At 41.4% G+C, this 21,490-nt stretch overlaps 1 protein-coding gene across 4 annotated transcripts in view; it reads left to right on the top strand.

The window, feature by feature from the left end:
• Positions 1-21,490, top strand: part of LOC143765791 (chloride channel CLIC-like protein 1) — a 347,463-nt gene that overhangs the window by 65,156 nt on the left and 260,817 nt on the right. For 2 of the 4 annotated variants that reach the window (XM_077252825.1, XM_077252827.1), the window contains exons 1-2: positions 408-487; positions 6,893-7,356. In XM_077252825.1, the coding sequence (XP_077108940.1) occupies positions 439-487; positions 6,893-7,356 (513 nt within the window). In that variant the 5' untranslated portion in view covers positions 408-438. Of the gene's footprint in view, positions 1-407; positions 488-6,892; positions 7,357-21,490 lie in introns of those variants that run through there. The other 2 variants (XM_077252826.1, XM_077252828.1) reach the window with 1 other exon arrangement.

Here is a 21,490-nt window from a genome sequence, read left to right as displayed (position 1 = left end):
ACATTGTAAGTCAATGTGAAAAAAAAAGCTGTGCTGATGGTGCGGGAAATTCCGTGTGGAAATGCTGCGGATTAAAAGAAGTAGCATGTCACTTCTTTTTTGCAGATCTGCAGCGTTTTTGTACCCATTCCATTATAGAAATCCGCAGGGGTAAAAAACGCAGTAAATCCGCCCAAAAAAACGCGACAAATCCGCACCTGCGTTTTCTGCCGAGGGATGCAGAATCCGCACTAGAAATTTCTAAGCCTAATCCGCAACATGTGCACATAGCCTAAAACAGGAACAGACGGGGAGGAAGTATTCTTTGGGTGATCTTGTTGACTAAATATTACATACTCTAATTTCTACAGCTAAATTTTAGGATCGTTGTCGTTCTCTTTGGAAAGTTGTTTAGTGTGAAGGTACCTTAAGTAATATCTCACCCTGCTTATTACTTTCATGATATCAAGAATTTTACCTGTGGCTACAAACACAAACCGACATGAAGGTAGGTCCTTGCTTTCTGTTAACAACCTCTAGGAGCTGCACCTGAATGCTGTTGTTTCTTGCTCCAGGACAACTACTGCGAATGTGTTTAGATAAGGGGTTATCCGAGCATGCTCGAGTGCATATAGAGTATCTTTGAATTGCTTGAATACTATGTTCAAGTCGCCATGGCTGCATGTCTCGCGGCTATACGACAGCCACAACACATGCAGGGATTGCCTAACAAGCAGCTTACTAATGCTATTAATCAGCAGATTAACCACATATCTGCAGGTTATTAGCGTTTTTTTTTCTGGTGACCAGTTCCCTTTAAACCAAACTGTGCAAAGGTTTCTATGAGCTTGGGAAAGGATCTACCTGAGTTTGGAACTTATCTAGATGTGTGGTGGTGAGCACTTTGACCAACCAAGTGCTTCACGGAAGTTTATAATGCAGAGCCGTAAAAATAAAAAATCATATTTTTTTCACAAAAATGATTTTTTCGCCCCCAATTTTTAATTTTTTCAATTGTAAGAGAAGAAATTGGACCCCAAAAGTTGTTGTGCAATTTGTCCTGAGTACGCTGATACCCCATATGTGGGGGTAAACAACTGTTTGGGCGCATGGCAGAGCTCGGAAGGGAAGGAGCGCCATTTGACTTTTCAATGCAAAATTGACTGGAATTGAGATGGGACGCCATGTTTTGCATTTGGAGAGCCCCTGATGTGCCTAAACATTGAAACCCCCCACAAGTGACACCATTTTGGAAAGGCGACCCCCTAAGGAACTCATCTAGATGTGTTGTGAGAGCTTTGAACCCCCAAGTGTTTCACTACAGTTTATAACGCAGAGCCGTGAAAATAAAAATTCTTTTTTTTTCCACAAAAATTATTTTTTAGCCCCCAGTTTTGTTTTTTCCCAAGGGTAATAGGAGAAATTGGACCCCAAAAGTTGTCCAATTTGTCCTGAGTACGCTGATACCCTATATGTGGGGGGAACCACCGTTTGGGCACATGGCAGAGCTCGGAAGGGAAAGAGCGCCATTTGGAATGCAGACTTAGATGGATTGGTCTGCAGGCGTCACTTTGCATTTGCAGAGCCCCTGATGTACCTAAACAGTAGAAACCCCCCACAAGTGACCCCATATTGGAAACTAGACCCCCCAAGGAACTTATCTAGATGTGTTGTGAGAACTTTGAACCCCCAAGTGTTTCACTACAGTTTATAGCGCGGAGCCGTGAAAATAAAAAATCTTTTTTTTCCAACAAAAATGTTTTTTTAGCCCCCCAAATTTTTATTTTCCCAAGGGTAACAAGAGAAATTGGACCCCAAAAGTTGTTGTCCAATTTGTCCTGAGCACGCTGATACCCCATATGTTGGGGTAAACCCCTGTTTGGGCGCATGGGAGAGCTCGGAAGGGAAGGAGCACTGTTTTTTACTTTTTCAATGCAGAATTGGCTGGAATTGAGATCGGACGCCATGTCGCGTTTGGAGAGCCCTGATGTGCCTAAACAGTGGAAACTCCCAATTGTAACTGAAACCCTAATCCCAACCACACCCCTAACCCCAACCACACCCCTAACCCCAACACACCCCTAATCCCAACCCTAACCACACCCCTAACTCCAACACACCCCTAACCCTAATCCCAACCATAACCCTAACCACACCCCTAACCCTGACACACCCCTAACCCTTATCCCAACCCTAACTGTAGCCCCAACCCTAACTGTAGCCCCAACCCTAGCCCCAACCCTAGCCCTAACCCCAATGGGAAAATGGAAATAAACTACATTTTTTTAATTTTGTTATTTTTCCCTAACTAAGGGGGTTATGAAGGGGGGTTTGATTTACTTTTATAGTGGGTTTTTTAGCGGATTTTTATGATTGGCAGCTGTCACACACTAAAAGACGCTTTTTATTACAAAAAATAGTTTTTGCGTCTCCACATTTTGAGAGCTATAATTTTTCCATATTTTTGTCCACAGAGTCATGTGAGGTCTTGTTTTTTGCAGGACGAGTTGACGTTTTTATTGGTACAATTTTCGGGCACGTGACATTTTTTGATCGCCTTTTATTCCGATTTGTGTGAGGCAGAATGACCAAAAACCAGCTATTCATGAATTTCTTCTGTGGGGGGCGTTTATACGGTTTAATGTTTGGTAAAATTGATAAAGCAGTTTTATTCTTCGGGTCAGTACGATTAAAGCGATACCTCATTTATATCATTTTTTTATGTTTTGGCGCTTTTATACTATTAAAAACTATTTTATAGAAAAAAATATTTTTGCATCGATTTATTCCGAGGACTATAACTTTTTTATTTTTTTGCTGATGATGCTGTATGGCGGCTCGTTTTTCGCGGGACAAGATGACGTTTTCAGTGGTGCCATGGTTATTTATATCTGTCTTTTTTGATCGTGTGGTGTTTCACTTTTTGTTCGGCGGTATGATAATAAAGCTTGGTTTTTTGCCAGTTTTTTTTTTTTTTTACGGTGTTCACTGAAGGGGTTAACTAGTGGGACAGTTTTATAAGTCGGGTCGCTACGGACGCGGCGATACTAAACGTGTACTTTTGTTTTTTTTTTTATTTAGGTAAAGAAATATATTTATGGGAACAATATATATATATTTTTTTCTTTATTTAGGAATTATTTATTTTTTTACATTATCACATTGTCCCGGGGGGGGACATCACATTTTAGTGACAGATCGCCGATCTGACACTTTTCAGAGCACTGTGTCAGATCAGCGATCTGGCGTGCCCTGCTCCTGGCTTACCAGCGCCTGCTTTGAGCTGGCGCTTGTAAGCCACCTCCCTGCAGGACCCGGAAGTAGCCCCATTTTGGATCCGGGGTCTGCAGGGAGGAGACGCTCGGTACAAGGTGAGCACATCGCCCCCTCCCTGCGCAATGCTTCCTTATGCCCCCGGAACTCTGCGATCACGTTTGATTGCAGTGTTCCGGGGGTTAATGTGCGAGGAGCCGTCCGTGACCGCTCCTGGCACATAGTGCTGGATGTCAGCTGCGATAGTCAGCTGCGATAGTCAGCTAACACCCGGCCGCGATCGGCCGCACTCCCCCCCGTGAGCGCAGCTGACTGCATATGACGTACTATCCCGTCACTGGGAATTAAGTCCCAGGTCACCTCGACGGGATAGTACGTCATATGGGATTAAGGGGTTAATGTGTATTAAGTCCACATGCATATTTATTGTTCTCTGATTTTATGAACTGCAAATGGTTATTTATTGTGTTTTCTAGTGTTGTTGTTAATTATTAAAGTTTTATTAAAAATGTGTCCACAGAGCGGGATTTTGTTACTTGACATTATGGGCTGATATTCCTTTCTCTCATTAGTTTAAATAGAAAGAGCTTTTCATCTGTCCTTACATTATTATGAGAATATCAGTTAGAGGATGTATTATAGTAGTTATATTCTTGTACATGGGAACAGTATTATAGTTGTTATACTCTTGTACATGGGCAGTATTATAGTAGTTATATTCTTGTACATAGAGGCAGTATTATAGTGGTTATATTCTTGTATATAGTGGGGAATATTATAGTAGTTATATTCCTGTACATAGTGACAGTATTATAGTGGTTATATTCTTGTACATAGGGGCAGTATCATATATTCCTGCACATAGAGGGCAGTATTATAGTAGTTATATTCTTGTACATAGGGGCAGTATTATAGTAGTTATATTACTGTACATAGGGGGCAGTATTATAGTAAATATATTCTTGTACATAGGGACAGTATTATAGTTGTAATATCCCTGCACATAGAGGGCAGTATTATATTTTGAATTTGTAAAGCGCTGCGGAATATGTTGGTGCTATATAAATAAAATTATTATTATTATTATTAGTTATATTCTTGTACATAGGGACAGTATTATAGTAGTTATATTCTTGTACATGTGGGCAGTATTATAGTAATTATATTCTTGCACATGGGGGGCAGTATTATAGTAGTTATATTGTACATAGGGACAGTATTATAGTGGTTATATTCTTGTACATGTGCGCAGTATTCTAGTAATTATATTCTTGCACATGGGGGGCAGTATTATAGTAGCTATATTCTTTCATAAACAAGCAATATTATAGTACTAATATATTATTGTACATAAGGGCATTATTGTATCAGTGTTATTTTTGTACACAGGGGCGTATTATAGTACTTATATTATTGTACATAGGAGCAGTATCCTAGTTGTATTGCCCAGCATAGGGGCAGTATTATTGTACTTATTATTGTACATAGGGTGTATTATAGTACGGTACTTATATTATTCTACATGGGGGCAGTATTATAGTAGTTATGTTGCCCTGCATAGGGGCAGCATTATTATAGTTCTATTCTGTTGCATAGAATTAGTTCTAACTTTCTTGTACACAGGTGGCAGTATTATGGTAGCTATATTTTTGTACATACAAGGCAGTATTATAGAAGTCATGTTCTTGTAGAAAGAGGGCAGTATTGTAAAAGGTATATTTTTGCACATAGGAGGCAATATTATAGTAGTTATAACTCGGCCAACAGTTATCTCTGTCAACTCCCCCATACACAGGAGCACTTGGCTCTGTTGAGAATTTTGATAATCTCTAATATGCAAATTGCCTCTTCAGAGAAAAAGAGGGCTTGAACTCTATAGCGCCACCTGTTATAGCGATCCTACAAGTCATAATCAACCCTTTAACGAGTCTTGCAATATGACTTTGGATAGGAGCCAAATCGGTACCTTAATTCGCAGACACGGTGTTTCGGGTTGTTGGCCCTCGTCAGTGCGAAGCATGAGAACTGATTTGGCTAGGTGAGAGGCTCTGGACTGAGGTCTAAGGGGTAAGGGTTCTCATGAAGAGGCAATTTGCATATTAACTTTCCCAGAGGAGCATTGCATGATGAATAAGCCTCCTTACTAGTGATGAGCGAATATACTCGGTACTCGATATTTCCCGAGCACGCTCGGGTGACCTCCGAGGATTTGTAAGTGCTCGGAGATTTAGTTTTCAGCGCTGCAGCTGAATGATTTACATCTGTTAGCCAGCATAAGTACATGTGGGGGTTGCCTGGTTGCTAGGGAATCCCTACATGTAATCAAGCTGATTAACAGATGTAAATGATTCAGCTGCGGCGCTGAAAACTAAATCTCCGCGCACTTACAAATCCTCGGAGGACATCCAAGCGTGCTCGGGAAATCTCGAGTACCGAGTATATTCGCTCATCACTAGTCCTTACCTTTACAAGCCAGAGCTGGTATGCCACTCTCCACAAGGAGAAACCTTACGCATTAGACCTATCATCTCTAAGAGAGAGAGACACTGTCAGACTCCTTAGGTAGTGGCTTATTTCACCAAGAATAAAGGGATCTTCACTCTGAAATTAGACATGCCAGATCCGTATCTCCCCCAACATCATAATGACAATGGACTATTTGTCAAGCCATCTAATATCGGTAGGTTCGGACGACATTCGTCTAAGGCAGGGGTCCCCAACCTGTAGCTCGGGAGCCACATGTGGCTCGCTGTCCCATAATTTGTGGCTCGCGACTGTCTACCAGCTTGGTGCATTAGTTCCAGGTCTAGCAAACAGGTATGAAGAGCACATCTCAAAATTATTAATTTTGTGAGCAGCCCTGCGCTGAAGTGCAGATCTGGATGCATATTTACTGGTCTTAGGGGTTTAGAGATGTTTTAGGTATGGTACGCTAGAGGATGGTACTACCTGTTAGAGGAGGTGCTTAAAGCTGGATGTGACAGTGTGTTGGGTGTCTTGATGGGAGAAGGCTGAATGGGGGTATTGTGGGAACCCCTGGATCTCAGTTTACTGCTCTGGAGTGATTTCTGTGCAAAAGCTTTGGTTATCATTATACCTGTAATGGGGGCTTTGGTTGACACTACTTTGAAGGGGGTGGGAGCTAGATGTGGCTCGCGACCCTCTCTCAGTGCTGAATGTGGCTCGCAACCATTTCTCTAAGCTAAATGTGGCTCTCAAGGTCAGAAAGGTTGGGGACCTCTGGTCTAAGGTGTATTCTCTATGTGAGATCCTTCATCCACTCAATCTAATTTGTACATCCTAGGAGTTTTTCTTATGTACTACATTTTGGGTCTTTACACTTGGTGCCAAATGAGCCTCCACTGCCAGGCAGGGGTCAGTATAGTGTACCTGCAGGGCATAATAGGATACACTACTGAGATATATTTAATTCCCTATGGTAATCTATTTATATTTGTTGCTTTGTCTCCAATCTATTCATTAAAAGTTATATTTTAGGGATCCTTGTTTTGTTTTTTGTTTTTTGTGGTGCCAAATGAACCCATCCAGATAGTCTTGAGTCTTTCTTGAGATTAACAGTATTTTCTTCAAACAGTAGACTTCATGGATACTTCTCTTAAAACTGTACCTTTCCTTGCAGGCTACTGTAGTATTGATGACTTTCTTCAATCAATAAGGAGCCAAATGCAAAGTATGGGATCTTTTGGTAGTTGGATTATCAGCAAAGTCAACTTATTAAGAGACAAATTAGTGGGCTCTACCGAGATTGAACATTCTCTTCCTTCTCCATGGTCCTTAGAGTCACCTTTTCAGAAATGGACTATTTACTCTAAAGCATCATTAGCTGCTGCAGCTACTTGCTTCATCATCTTTATCATTTTACATTCTCGAAGACAATCTGCAATTCCCAAGAAGATGATGGTCATCAGAACGTTGATAGTTCCACATGCAAGCAACTCTGTTGAGTCTGAGAGTTGCATCTTAGACACTTGGCTTTACCATTTTGCATTGTTCCTCATACTTTGCCTGTTTATATCCGTTCCTTGGGAATGGGTTCGATTGTATCAAATAGAAGTGGCTAAGAAGGCGACCATTCTCTCTGAGGTAAGCACACTAAAAAAAAAATGGCAACAGCATATTAGTCTGGGTAATTAATAACTCTCAAATGTTTATAATTTTGCTTTTCCATAAATTAGATCCAGATGGCAAAGACGAGAGAGATTTCAAACTCTCCTCTCATCCTTGTTTCTTCCGTCTGAGGCAAGGAACTTGGTTTTGGGCTTACACCAAATGTTTGTTTTTTTATTAATTTCAAGTGTTTTGTCATATTTGATATATGGGCCGACACACAGATGAGAGAAAATGCAATTTGGCTCTCCTAAAAAAACAAAACAGAAGTTACAAATATCCATGATCTAAACAAGATGCTCCTTGCAACAGAAAAACAACAAGGAAGCAAATCATTTTGTAAATCAATAGCATCGATACAATGTAACAAATATTTCCACATCTTGTTAGGTAGTTACCATATTTGCTCATTAAGAGCAGATGTAGCTTCTTCCATCTTTTTTGCGTTGAGTATTGGCAATGACCAATGCAATTGGAAAATGAATAAACTAGGGCCAGAACTACTATAATACCTTTCTTATCTGGTCACCTTAAATGGCATGTCTGGGATTAACATGTTGAGGACCTTTCTCTAAGTTAGAACATCAGTTTCACTGCTCAACTGAAAATCACTCCGGCAGCGGTAAGATTTAAGCAATGTATGGAATGGAACACGACAGCCCCATATGAGTCTAAGTGGCTGCCGAGTATTGCACTTTATCTCCCCTTCAAATGAATAGGAAGTAAAGTGCAGTGCTGGGCAGTATCCGTTCAGCAATGTTCGGGGCTGTGGTGTTCTGCCTCATATATTACTTATTAGAACTTGCAAATTGCCTCTTCAGAGAAAAAGAGGACTTAACTCTATAGCGCCACCTGTTGGAAGTAGCGATCCTACAAGTCACAATCAACCCTGTAACGAGTCGTGCAATATGACTTAGGATAAAAGCCAAATCAGTATCTCAATTCGCAGACACGATGTTTCAGCTGTTGGCCCTCGTCAGTGCGAAGCATGAGAACTAATTTGGCTAGGTAAGAGGCTCTGGACTGGGGTCTAAGGGGCAACGTTTCTCCTTATGGAGAGTGATATACCAGCTGGCTTGTCAAGGTAAGGAGGCTTATTCGCCGTGCAATGCTCCTCTGGGAAATATAATATGCAAATTGTCTCTTCGGAGAAAAAGAGGACTTAAACTCTATAGCGCCACCTGTTGGAAGTAGCGATCCTACAAGTCACAATCAACCCTTTATTAGACCTTGAAATATATTAGAATTACAGAGTAAATAGAATATAGAGTACATAGAGAAATGGGCTGCAATCGAGTAACTATAGGTAACTATTCACGCAATAGTGCGGTATACAATGGAGTGAACTTTGATGCACATGAAAAGAAGCGTGGTTAACAAATGTCCCATCAATTATAGCATGTATACCAGGTTCAAATAACCAAGATGCCAAAATAGCAGCAAGAAAAAAGTAAATTGCCTTAAATGTGTTCCTTGATACATCCTGCTCCCTATGTGGGGTAGGCGCAACCTCAACACCGTTTTACCGATGCCCTGAGGCTTTGTCAGTTTGTTTTTCTTGTGCCTTGATTATTGATAACCTCTTAGGTTTCACACTGTGTTCACCCCAATATATAATACACTATTGTGTGAATATCTACCTATACATAGTCATAAAAATATGTATGGCATTCCCTACATGGAGCATATGGTTTCTGTGTTGAGGAGACTTGTCCTCCCTACTGTAGGACTGTAGTAATTCTAATAAATATCAAGTTTTATAATTAATATATTTGTCTGCATGTTTCCTTATATTTAATATAGGCTTACTAATAATTGTGCTAGGGTTGCAGTCATTTTATCTAATTTCAGGATTTGCTGGGTTTCTCATATACCATTTGTATCTGGCCACTGCTAGAAGGAATTACAGCAGATCTGTGAGAGTGCTGTGTCTGAACGTTATTGATCACTTTTTGATCCTGTGGATTTTGGTACATAGACACTTTTATGATAGTTATATTCTTGTACATAGTAGGCATTATTATGGTTTTATTCTTACTTATAGGGCAAGTCATCAATACGTTAGTCCGGGTCAACACCTTTTAAGAGGACATCTTCAGAAGCTAAGACTCCTCTTTCCTGAATTTGAGTTCTGCACTTGCTTTGCCTGCTGGTCTCTTGCTCTGGCACTAAATCCGTAACCGTTCAGTAGGGAGAAGCTCCCACTCTGCTCTACAGAAATAGGCAGGTTGGGGGAACATTGCAGCAGCTGCCACCGGTAGAGGCTCCTTCTTCCATTTTAGTGGAGGAGCCCTCCCTGTGGGAAACGTTTTTGAAACTCCTAACTTGGGAGTCAGTTTTACGCTTTTAAGTGTCAAGTAGTAACCTTTTTAGATGGACTTCTATTATATCTTTTCAAACTTCGACACCACTTACAAAGTTTTGTCTACCTGGCTCCTGTGTTTTGTTTTTGTCTGATTCCAACCTTTTGCCTGAAATTAAGAGGTTCTCCCCATATCTTGGAATCAAGACCAATGCCAAGATTTGTACTGAAGGGCATTCCCTCTCCACATCAAAGAAATCCCAACAAATTGAAACCCTTTGGTCACTTTCTTACAAACAGTGGGGAAGATAAGTATTTGATACACTGCCAATTTTGCAAGTTAAAAATACAGACCTCTCCATTTTTTGTAGGTGGGGAAACTTGCAAAACCGGCAATGTATCATATACTTATTTTCCCCACTGTATTATTTTTTACAATATACTGAATAGGCAAATTCAGGGGCAACACATCCAACAGGGGCAATAGTGATGGATATAATGTTTATTTAGGAGAAGAGTGTTACTGTATCGGTATCTAGGGTGCCAATTAAGTAGATGGGCACTTTTTCTATAGATAAAAACTTCAGGGATTGTTGAAGAAGATCAGTCTAGGGGCAATTAATCATTGTGAGATTCACTTGGAAGCATTGCCAGATCCTAGTATGTTTCTCTGATGCCAAAGAATCCTAAAGTCTTTGTTCTTGCTTTTAAAACTTTTATTGTATTCTTAGTGGAAAAAGTTTTTATTCTTCATCTATCGAGTCATTGTCACCCATCGCTGTCAAAATTCATAGTTTATTTTACAACCTTAAAATTCTCTGCTCTGGAAATACTAAAATCCCACACGAAATGTGAATAAGTATGTGTCATCCTTCTCACCACATCTTCTGACACTCTTGGTGGCCTTGGGCTGAAAAAATGGACGGAATGGAATTTGTGTTGTGTAAGATAATGTAAAATGAGTCTGCTATTTGTCTTCAGATTCTACTGTTATATTTGTGAGTGTTTTTCCAATAAACTCCTCTCTTCCGCACCTTCCTTAACATTTGTATTAGGTTAAGGTCATGACTTTGACTTGACCATTCCAAAACTTTAACTTGTATCCTTTTTTAACCATTTTGTTTAGAACAACTTGTGTGCTGTGGGACGTCGTCTTGCTGCATGATACACATTCTTTTGAGATTCAGCTTAGGGACAGATGGCATTTTCTTTTAGAATTTGGTGGCATATTTTACAATTCATTGTTCCTTCAATGATGGAAAGCATCCTGGCCAAGATGCAGCGAAAATATGCCCAAACTATGAACCATCACTAACTTGTTTACAAGATCGTGTGAAGCTTTTATGCTGTAATTCTGTGTTTCTTTCACCAAACATAATTCTTCTCATTTAAATTAAATGTTTCAGGCTCATCCATCCACATAATATTGTTCCAATAGCCTTCTGGCTAGTCCTGGTGTTCTTTAGCAAACCGCATACGGGCAGCAATGTTCTTTTTGGAGAGCAGTCCGAGAGAGACCTTTTGTTGCTTAGAGGTTACCATGGGTTCCTTTGTCACCTTGCATACTTTCTTTTTTAGTGATATTTGTTGGTTTACCACTCTTGGGGAGGGCAATAATTGTCTTGAGTTTCCCCTATTTGAACACAATCTGTCTGACTGTACATTGTTGGAGTCCAAACTCTCTAGCGATGGTTTTGTTACCTTTTCCAGCCTGATGAGCGTCAACAATTCTTCTGAGGTCTCCAAAAATCTCCTGTGTTCTTGCCAGGATAAACTTCCACAAACATGCTTTGTGATGATGAACTTTGATAAATCCTTATTTAAATAAAACGGGTTGCAAACTCAAACCCAATTGCCATCCCTTTGATTTGAAAACATCAGACTCTATTTTCAACTTCAAATTATTTACTCATCTTAAGGCCCGGGGTGATGCAAGCATATATTCTCTCATCCGAGATATCTGGCTGATTATGCTAATCACACTCTGATCAGAGTTTGATTATAGTATGATCAGATTCTCTCAGATGAGGAGAAGATCGAGAAAAAAATTTCTCCAACTTCTCAATTCTGTTAGTTTGTGGAAATTGGACTGCACTCAAATGTCATCCGAGTGCCGTATGATATTTGCCACAGACTCGTTGATTTGTGTTGTCACATATCGTATATCAACTTGGGCATGCTTTGATTTTTTTTTTTTGTACACAGCCCGATAGATAACATTGGGCCAAGTGAGGTTCACATATAAGTATAGGTAAGTGAGTAAGGTTCATGTATTTTTTCCACTCACAGACATGTGATATTGGATCATTTTTCTAATTTACAAAAATTACAAAATATTTTAGTCTTTTGTTTGATTTGGTTTCTTAATCTACTTTTAGAACTTGTGCCACAATCTGATGTAGTTTTTGATCACATTTGTAAAGAAATATGGACAATTTTAAAGTGTTTCCAAACACCAGTGTACTTTCTTGGTTGCCTACAATTCTGTTTTTGTATGTATCCGTATTATAAAGTAAACTTGGAAGGTGAGGAGGACCCTTTTATATCGAGGCCCCTATTACTTTTATATGCTTTAATTGGACTTTATAAAATGGATCATGTTCCATTCATTGCATCATATACTGTATCTCTGATACAGAACAATATGACAACCATACATGACCTGTGGTTTCACTCAGCAGCTGTGTTTCTTAGAATTTATTTTTGTCTAGTGAAACACAAATAATAATGTTTCATATGAAATGCCTTGTGTGCTCTGTGGGGTCTGGAATGCAACCAAAAGGCAGCTGGTCAAAAGAGAGATCAAGACATCTGTTAAAGCCCTTATCTCAAAATATCTAACCATCTAGGGTGGATATAACAAGTCTACACACCCCTGTTAAAATTCCAAGTTTTTGTCACGTAAAAAAGAAAAGAAGAAATTAAGATTTTTTTCACCTTTAACCCCATTCCGACATCAGGCGTAATGTCGGACTCCCCCTGTTTGTTGCAGGCTCCAGCGCTGAGCCCGCACCTTTCTGGGCACGTTAGCTGATATATACAGCGGACATGTGCCCGCAATAGCCGCTGGTGGAATCGCAATCCACTCGCGACTGTTAGGCCGGCGTCACACTAGCGAGTTTTACGGACGTATGAGCGCCGAAAATACGTCCGTAAAAAACGCATTACACACGGCCCAATTATTCTCCATGGGGCTGCTCCTATCAGCCGTATATTACGCATCCGTAATATACGGTCTTGTACGGCCGTAGAAAATCGCAGCATGCTGCGTTTGTCACCGTATTGCGCAAAAAAATCGCCAATGAAAGTCTATGGGGGCGAGAAAAATACGGATTCCACACGGACCAGCAGTGTGACTTGCGAGAAATACGCAGCGGTGTTAGTGAAAAGCCGGTAATTCAATTGCCGGCTTTTCATTTCTCCTTCCCAAACCCGACATGATATGAGACATGGTTTACATACAGTAAACCATCTCATATCGCCTTTCTTTTTGCATATTCCACACTACTAATGTTAGTAGTGTGTATGTGCAAAATTTGGGTGCTGTAGCTGCTAAAATAAAGGGTTAAATGGCGGAAAAAATTGGCATGGGCACCCGCACAATTTTCTCCGCCAGAGTGGTAAAGCCAGTGACTGAGGGCAGATATTAATAGCCAGGAGAGGGTCCATGGTTATTGGCCCCCCCTGGCTACAAACATCTGCCCCCAGCCACCCCAGAAAAGGCACATCTGGAAGATGGGTGATCTGTACTTACATTGAGTCGCGGTGAGGCGCCCTCTGCTGGATGTTCTCATGAACTGCAGCCTTGGAAAAGTTCCCACGCTCGAGTTCATGTGAGTTCATCCTGCAGAGGGCGCCTCACCGCGACTCAATGTAAGTACAGATCACCCAGCTTTCCTTTCAGCACCCGGGGAATTACAGGCACGAGCGAGTGCTTTAGCACAGCTCCTGCCTGTAAATTGATTTAACCCCTTCAGATGGATTTACTTCATGGGACCTGACAGTTCATCAGAAGGTATGTATATTGTTGGTTTATTATTTTGCCAAGCGAGGGTCTTCAGATGGATTGAGAGAGCAATAAAATATTAAAACAACCTGTGTGTTTATTTCATTAAAATAATTTTTAATAATGTGTGTGTGTGTGGTTTTTAACCCTTTCATACAATTGGATTAATAATGGATAGGTGTCATAATTGACGCCTCTCCATTATTAATCTGGCTTAATGTCACCTTACAATAGCAAGGTGACATTAACCCTTCATTACCCCATATCCCACCGCTACACGGGAGTGGGAAGAGAGTGGCCAAGTGCCAGAATAGGTGCATCTTCCAGATGTGCCTTTTCTGGGGTGGCTGGGGGCAGATGTTTGTAGCCAGGGGGGCCAATAACCATGGACCCTCTCTAGGCTATTAATATCTGCCCTCAGTCACTGGCTTTACCACTCTGGCGGAGAAAATTACGCGGGAGCCCACGCCAATTTTTTCCGCCATTTAACCCTTTATTTTAGCAGCTACTGCACCCAAATTTTGCACATACACACTACTAACATTAGTAGTGTGGAATATGCAAAAAAAAGGGATATGAGATGGTTTACTGTCTGTAAACCATGTCTCATATCCTGTCGGGTTTGTGAAGGAGAATTGAAAAGCCGGCAATTGAATTACCGGCTTTTCACATATATCGCGCTGAATTAAATATAAATACAGAATATATATATATGTGTCTCAATGACATATATATACAGTGGGGCAAAAAAGTATTTAGTCAGTCAGCAATAGTGCAAGTTCCACCACTTAAAAAGATGAGAGGCGTCTGTAATTTACATCATAGGTAGACCTCAACTATGGGAGACAAACTGAGAAAAAAAAATCCAGAAAATCACATTGTCTGTTTTTTTTATCATTTTCTTTGCATATTATGGTGGAAAATAAGTATTTGGTCAGAAACAAAATTTCATCTCAATACTTTGTAAAATATCCTTTGTTGGCAATGACAGAGGTCAAACGTTTTCTGTAAGTCTTCACAAGGTTGCCACACACTGTTGTTGGTATGTTGGCCCATTCCTCCATGCAGATCTCCTCTAGAGCAGTGATGTTTTTGGCTTTTCGCTTGGCAACACGGACTTTCAACTCCCTCCAAAGGTTTTCTATAGGGTTGAGATCTGGAGACTGGTAGGCCACTCCAGGACCTTGAAATGCTTCTTACGAAGCTACTCCTTCGTTGCCCTGGCGGTGTGCTTTGGATCATTGTCATGTTGAAAGACCCAGCCACGTTTCATCTTCAATGCCCTTGCTGATGGAAGGAGGTTTGCACTCAAAATCTCACAATACATGGCCCCATTCATTCTTTCATGTACCCGGATCAGTCGTCCTGGCCCCTTTGCAGAGAAACAGCCCCAAAGCATGATGTTTCCACCACCATGCTTTACAGTAGGTATGGTGTTTGATGGATGCAACTCAGTATTCTTTTTCCTCCAAACACGACAAGTTGTGTTTCTACCAAACAGTTCCAGTTTGGTTTCATCAGACCATAGGACATTCTCCCAAAACTCCTCTGGATCATCCAAATGCTCTCTAGCAAACTTCAGATGGGCCCGGACATGTACTGGCTTAAGCAGTGGGACACGTCTGGCACTGCAGGATCTGAGTCCATGGTGGTGCAGTGTGTTACTTATGGTAGGCCTTGTTACATTGGTCCAAGCTCTCTGCAGTTCATTCACTAGGTCCCCCCGCGTGGTTCTGGGATTTTTGCTCACCGTTCTTGTGATCATTCTGACCCCACGGGGTGGGATTTTGCGTGGAGCCCCAGATCGAGGGAGATTATCAGTGGTCTTGAATGTCTTCCATTTTCTAATTATTGCTCCCACTGTTGATTTCTTCACTCCAAGCTGGTTGGCTATTGCAGATTCAGTCTTCCCAGCCTGGTGCCGGGCTACAATTTTGTTTCTGGTGTCCTTTGACAGCTCTTTGGTCTTCACCATAGTGGAGTTTGGAGTCAGACTGTTTGAGGGTGTGCACAGGTGTCTTTTTATACTGATAACAAGTTTAAACAGGTGCCATTACTACAGGTAATGAGTGGAGGAAAGAGGAGACTCTTAAAGAAGTTACAGGTCTGTGAGAGCCAGAAATCTTGATTGTTTGTTTCTGACCAAATACTTATTTTCCACCATAATATGCAAATAAAATGATAAAAAAACAGACAATGTGATTTTCTGGATTTTTTTTTCTCAGTTTGTCTCCCATAGTTGAGGTCTACCTATGATGTAAATTACAGACGCCTCTCATCTTTTTAAGTGGTGGAACTTGCACTATTGCTGACTGACTAAATACTTTTTTGCCCCACTGTATATATATATTGTATATATGTTTTACCGAACATTTGAGCACACAAATCCATTAGATATCGGTTTTGTGGTTTTGCAAGCCTGCGAGAAAATATCGCAGTACGGATGCCATACGGATTACATACGGAGGATGCCATGCGCAAAATACGCTGACACACCCTGCCTACGGATGACATACGGACCACTATTTTGGGGACTTTTCTGCGTATTACGGCCGTAAAAAACGGACCGTATTGTCTTACGCTGAGTGTGACGCCGGCCTTACTAGTTAAATGCTGCTGTCAGTTTCTGACAGTGGCATTTAATTTGCGCTTTCGGCAATCATGCTGGAAATCCCGCCCATAGGTGACCCCATCACTTGATCGCAGGTCACCGATGGGTTGGCATGACAACCAGAGGTCTCCAGTAGACCTCTATGGTTGTTACTGCCGGATTGCTATGAGTGCCGCCTGGTTGAAGCATGCCAAAAGTGTAAAAAAAAAAAAAAAGTTATTAAAAATATATTTTTTAAAAATTTAAATCACCACCCTTTTGCCCCATTCAAAATAAAACATATTTGGTATCGCTGCAGTCAGATTCACCCGATCTATCAATATAATTTTTTTTTACCCGATCGTTAAAGAGCGTAATGAGAAAAAAAGTCGAAGTTACAGAATTACTGTTTTTTGTCGCCGCAACATTGCATTAAAGTGCAGTATCGGGCGATCAAAAGATCGTATCTGCACCAAAATGGTATCAATAAAAATGTCAGCTCGATACGTAAAAAATAAGTCCTCAACTAACCCGAGATCACGGAAAAATGGAAACGCTACGAATATCGGAAAATGGCGCAATTTTTTTTTTTTTACAAACTTTGTAATTTTTTTTCACCACTTAAATAAAAAATAACCTAGACATATGTTGTATCTATGAACTCGTAATGACCTGGAGAATCATAATAGCAGGTCAGTTTTAACATTTAGTGGACATGGTGGAAAAAAAACAAACAAAAAATTGCTCTTTTTTTACAATTTCACCGCACTTAGATTTTTTTCCCAATTTTCCAGTGCACGATATGTTAAATCCAATGATGTCGTTCTAAAGTACAACTCGTCCCGCAAAAATCAAGCCCTCACATGGCCATTTTGACCAAAAAATAAAGTTATGGCTCTGGGAAGAAGGGGAGCGAAAAACAAAAACGGGAAATGGCCCAGGGGTTAATATCCCCCATAATCTGTACATATCAACTGAGAAACAAACTGAAATCATTATGAGAAAATAATAACAAAGTTTAAATAATTTTAAGTGTGAACACCCTCTTATAATTGGGGATGTGATTGTGCCACTGTTCATCATTAGCCAATCACGCTTAAATTCATGTTAAATAGTAGTCAGTATACGGCTGCCATCCTTTACACTGATGGTGGTTAGCCCCATGTAAAGTTAAGCTGTTCCAGTTAAAATTCCCGACATGACGTTTTCTTAGTTCCATTTTACAGCTTACAACAAGGCAAAGGGATATCATTGTTGAAAGTTATCAGTCAGGAGAAGGGTACGAAAAAAATTCCAAAGCATTAGATGTACCGTGGAACATTGTGAAGACAGTCCGCAAGATGTGACTTAAATTTGTCATAACACAGTGAACAGTGACATCCCTCAAAAATTGATGAACCCACAAACAGAAAATTGGTGTGGGAGGCTGCCAAGAGGCCTACAGCAACATTAACCCCTTCATGACCCCAGCTTTTTTCGGTTTAGCTTTTTCGTTTTTTTCCCCTCCTTCCCAGAGCCATATCTTTTTTTATTTTTCTGCCAATATGGCCATGTGAGGGCTTATTTTTTGCAGAACAATTTCTACTTTTGAACAGCATCATTGGCTTTAGCATGTCGTGTACTAGAAAACGGGGAAAAAATTCCAAGTGCGGTGTAAATAATCCCCCACTTGTTTTTTGTTTGGCTTTTTTTCGCTAGGTTCACTAAATGCTAAAACTGACCTGCCATTATGATTCTCCAGGTCCTTACGAGTTCATAGACACCAAACATTTCTAGGTTCTTTTTTATTTAAGTAATAAAAAAAAATTCTAAATTTTGCTTTAAAAAAAAATTGCGCAGTTTTCCCGATACCCGTAGCGTCTCCGTTTTTCATGATCTCGGGTTGGGTGAGATCTTATTTTTTGCATGCTGAGCTGCCGTTTTTAATTATACTATTGTCGTGCAGATAAAATACGTAATGCTGGCGTTTCAAATTTTTTTCTTGCTATGCCGCTTAGCGATCAGGTTAATCCTTTTTTTATTGATGGATCGGGCGATTCTGAACGTGGCGATACCAAATACGTGTAGGTTTGATTTGTCTTTTATTTTTAATGGGGCGAAAGGAGGGTGATTTAAACTTTTATATATTTTTATTTTTTTAAACTTTTTTTTTTTTAAACTTTTGCCATGCTTTGATAGTCTCCATGGGAGCCTAGAACCTGGCACAACTCGATCTGCTTTGCTACATAGGAGCGAAGCATAGATCACTCCTATGTAGCAGATTTACTGCATTGCTATGAGCGCCGACCACAGGGTGGTGCTCATAGCAAGCCGGCATCAACAACCATAGAGGTCTTCACTAGACCTCTCGTTGTCATGATGACGCATCGCTGACCCTCGATCATGTGACGGGTGTCAGTGATGCGTTAATTTCCAGCCCGATGGCCGGAAGCGCTAGTTAAATGCCACTGTCAGCGTTTGACAGCGGCATTTAACTAGTTAATAGCGGCGAGTGGATCGCGATTCCATGCGCCGCTATTGCGGGCACATGTCAGCTGTACAAAACAGCTGACATGTCCCGGCTTTGATGTGGGCTCACCGCCACAGCCCGAATCAAAGCAGGGCTTCTGACCTCAGACGTACTATCCCTTTCGAGGTCAGAAAGGGGTTAAAGGAGATGCAACAATTTCTGCAAAGTACCAGTTCTGTACTACATGTGGCAACAATTTCCCTTTTGCCTCATATGTCTGATCTGTGGGGCAGAGTGGCAAGACAAGCTTTTCTTAAAGTAAAAACATCCAAGCCGAGCTTATGTTTTTCCAAGATCTACGTAAAGTCTACCAGAAGCATATGGGAGAAAACATTTTATGGTTTAATGAGACAAAGGTTGAAATTTTAGCCAATAATTCCTAGAGGTATGTTTGGCACAACACTGCGCATCACTAAAAGAACACCATAACCATAGTGAAGCATGGAGGAGGCATGTGGAGCGCCCCCACTGCCGCAGGGCCGAGGGGTACCCGGTACCGGGCCTCTGAGTCTCTGCTCTGGGGTTGTCACGGTGGCTAGACCCGGTCCGTGACCCTGCTGAGGGGCGCCCAATGAAAGGTGTGGGTGGTGATGCTGTAGTGGTGCGGTGCAGGTCGCAGTAAATAACGAGGACACCAGGTTGCAGTCTCTTTACCTCTTTACTGAAGGCTTCAGGATCCTCAGTCCGGAATACGGTTAACCAGGCTGCGCAAGTCCGGCCGGTCCGATGGCACCTCCAGAGTTCCCTTTGGAGGTGGAAATCTGTGCCTACCTTCTAGCGCTTGTGTGTTGTGGTCCTCCCCTGCTGTGCTTACGGGATAGTCCCCACAACTGTTGTGTCTGTTTCTGAAGTTCCCTCACAACTTGATTATGATGATCTTCTTCGTCCCCCAGATGATATGGCTAGGACGCACCCGTATGACGGGTAGGCTCGGAGCTCTTCCTGGACCCTAGTGTCGCCCCTCTCCTGTTGTTGCCCCCTATGTCTTCTTAGGTGATTTGGGTGAGACAGCCCGCCTATAACTGACTGTCCTGCCGTAGGTTTGAAGTTAGGCCTGGAGCTCTATACTTCCTCGGCGTTCCGGCCACCGGCTGCGCGCCTCAGTAGGATGTTGCCTCGTCTTACAGCACGACTCCTACTGGTGTTTCTCCTTGTTGCATTGATCTCGTTTCTCACTCAGCACAATAAACCTCGCTTCTTGTCCTGTCTTAGGGTACCGCCACGATCAGGTGCAGGCGCGGTCCCGTAACGTTCTCTCAGTTCGCTAGGCCTCTGTCAGGATCCCACCCCTGACAGGGACCCCCCTGAATCTTCCCCTGCAACACCCTCTGCCACAGGATGTTGCCTGGTTCCAACCCAGTCAGCTTCTAACTAACTTCTTATCCAACCCCCAGTTTTACCAGATTGTGAGGAGTGGCCTAATACATAGTACCCTTAGCTCCCCCTGGAGGCCAGACTGTGAAGTGTATTGGTGTCTGTGATACCTGGTCAGGTGAACTGCTTCAGTGCCATCAGACGTACCATAGCCCCCCTTAGCGGCGGAGCATCAGTACTGCAACGACCAGGACTCTGGGGCACTGCACATGCATCCTACTTTGGAGCGTTTTTTTAGCCATTAGAACTGAGGCTTTAGTCAAGATGATGGAAATTATGAAAAGTCGCAAATATCATTTCATTTTGAATGAAAACCTTCAGGACTCTGCTAAAATGCTGAAGATAAATTATTTATTACGATAGTCCCATTTATTCCATAGTGCTTTACATATGAAAAGGGGTATACATAATAAAAAACATGGAGAGAGGACCATGCCTACGAGGGCTCACAGTCTACGAGGGAAGGGTGAGGACGCAGTAGGTGAGGGTAGATCTGATCATGCAACGGTATGGTGGAATGATGGTTGCTGTAGGTTGTAGGCTTGTCAGAAGAGGTGGGTCTTCAGTTTTCTTTTGAAGGTTTCCACGTTATGCGAGAGTAGGACATGTTGAGGTAGAATAATCCAAAGTACGGGGGATGCATGGGCGAAAACTTGTATGCGATTATGGGAAAGGGAGATAAGAGGGGAGTTGAGAAAGATCTTGTGAGGATCAGAGATTGTGTGCAGGTAAGTAACGGGATACTAGCCCCTTCACCCCCAAGGGTGGTTTGCACGTTAATGACCGGGCCAATTTTTACAATTCTGACCACTGTCCCTTTATGAGGTTATAACTCTGGAACGCTTCAACGGATGTTGGCGATTCTGACATTGTTTTCTCGTGACATATTGTACTTCATGATAGTGGTAAAATTTCTTTGATATTACCTGCGTTTATTTGCAAAAAAAATGGAAATTTGGCGAAAATTTTGCAATTTTCCAACTTTGAATTTTTATGCCCTTAAATCACAGAGATATGTCACACAAAATACTTAATAAGTAACATTTCCCACATGTCTACTTTACATCAGCACAATTTTGGAACCAAAATTTTTTTTTGTTAGGGAGTTATAAGGGTTAAAAGTTGACCAGCAATTTCTCATTTTTACAACACCATTTTTTTTTAGGGACCACATCTCATTTGAAGTCATTTTGAGGGGTCTATATGATAGAAAATACCCAAGTGTGACACCATTCTAAAAACTGCACCCCTCAAGGTGCTCAAAACCATATTCAAGAAGTTTATTAACCCTTCTGGTGCTTCACAGGAATTTTTGGAATGTTTAAATAA

Source organism: Ranitomeya variabilis, chromosome 4 (assembly GCF_051348905.1).
Source record: "Ranitomeya variabilis isolate aRanVar5 chromosome 4, aRanVar5.hap1, whole genome shotgun sequence".
Taxonomy (NCBI): domain Eukaryota; kingdom Metazoa; phylum Chordata; class Amphibia; order Anura; family Dendrobatidae; genus Ranitomeya; species Ranitomeya variabilis.
Note: the sequence above shows the minus strand (reverse complement) of the source record. Positions and strands in the feature narration are given on the sequence as shown.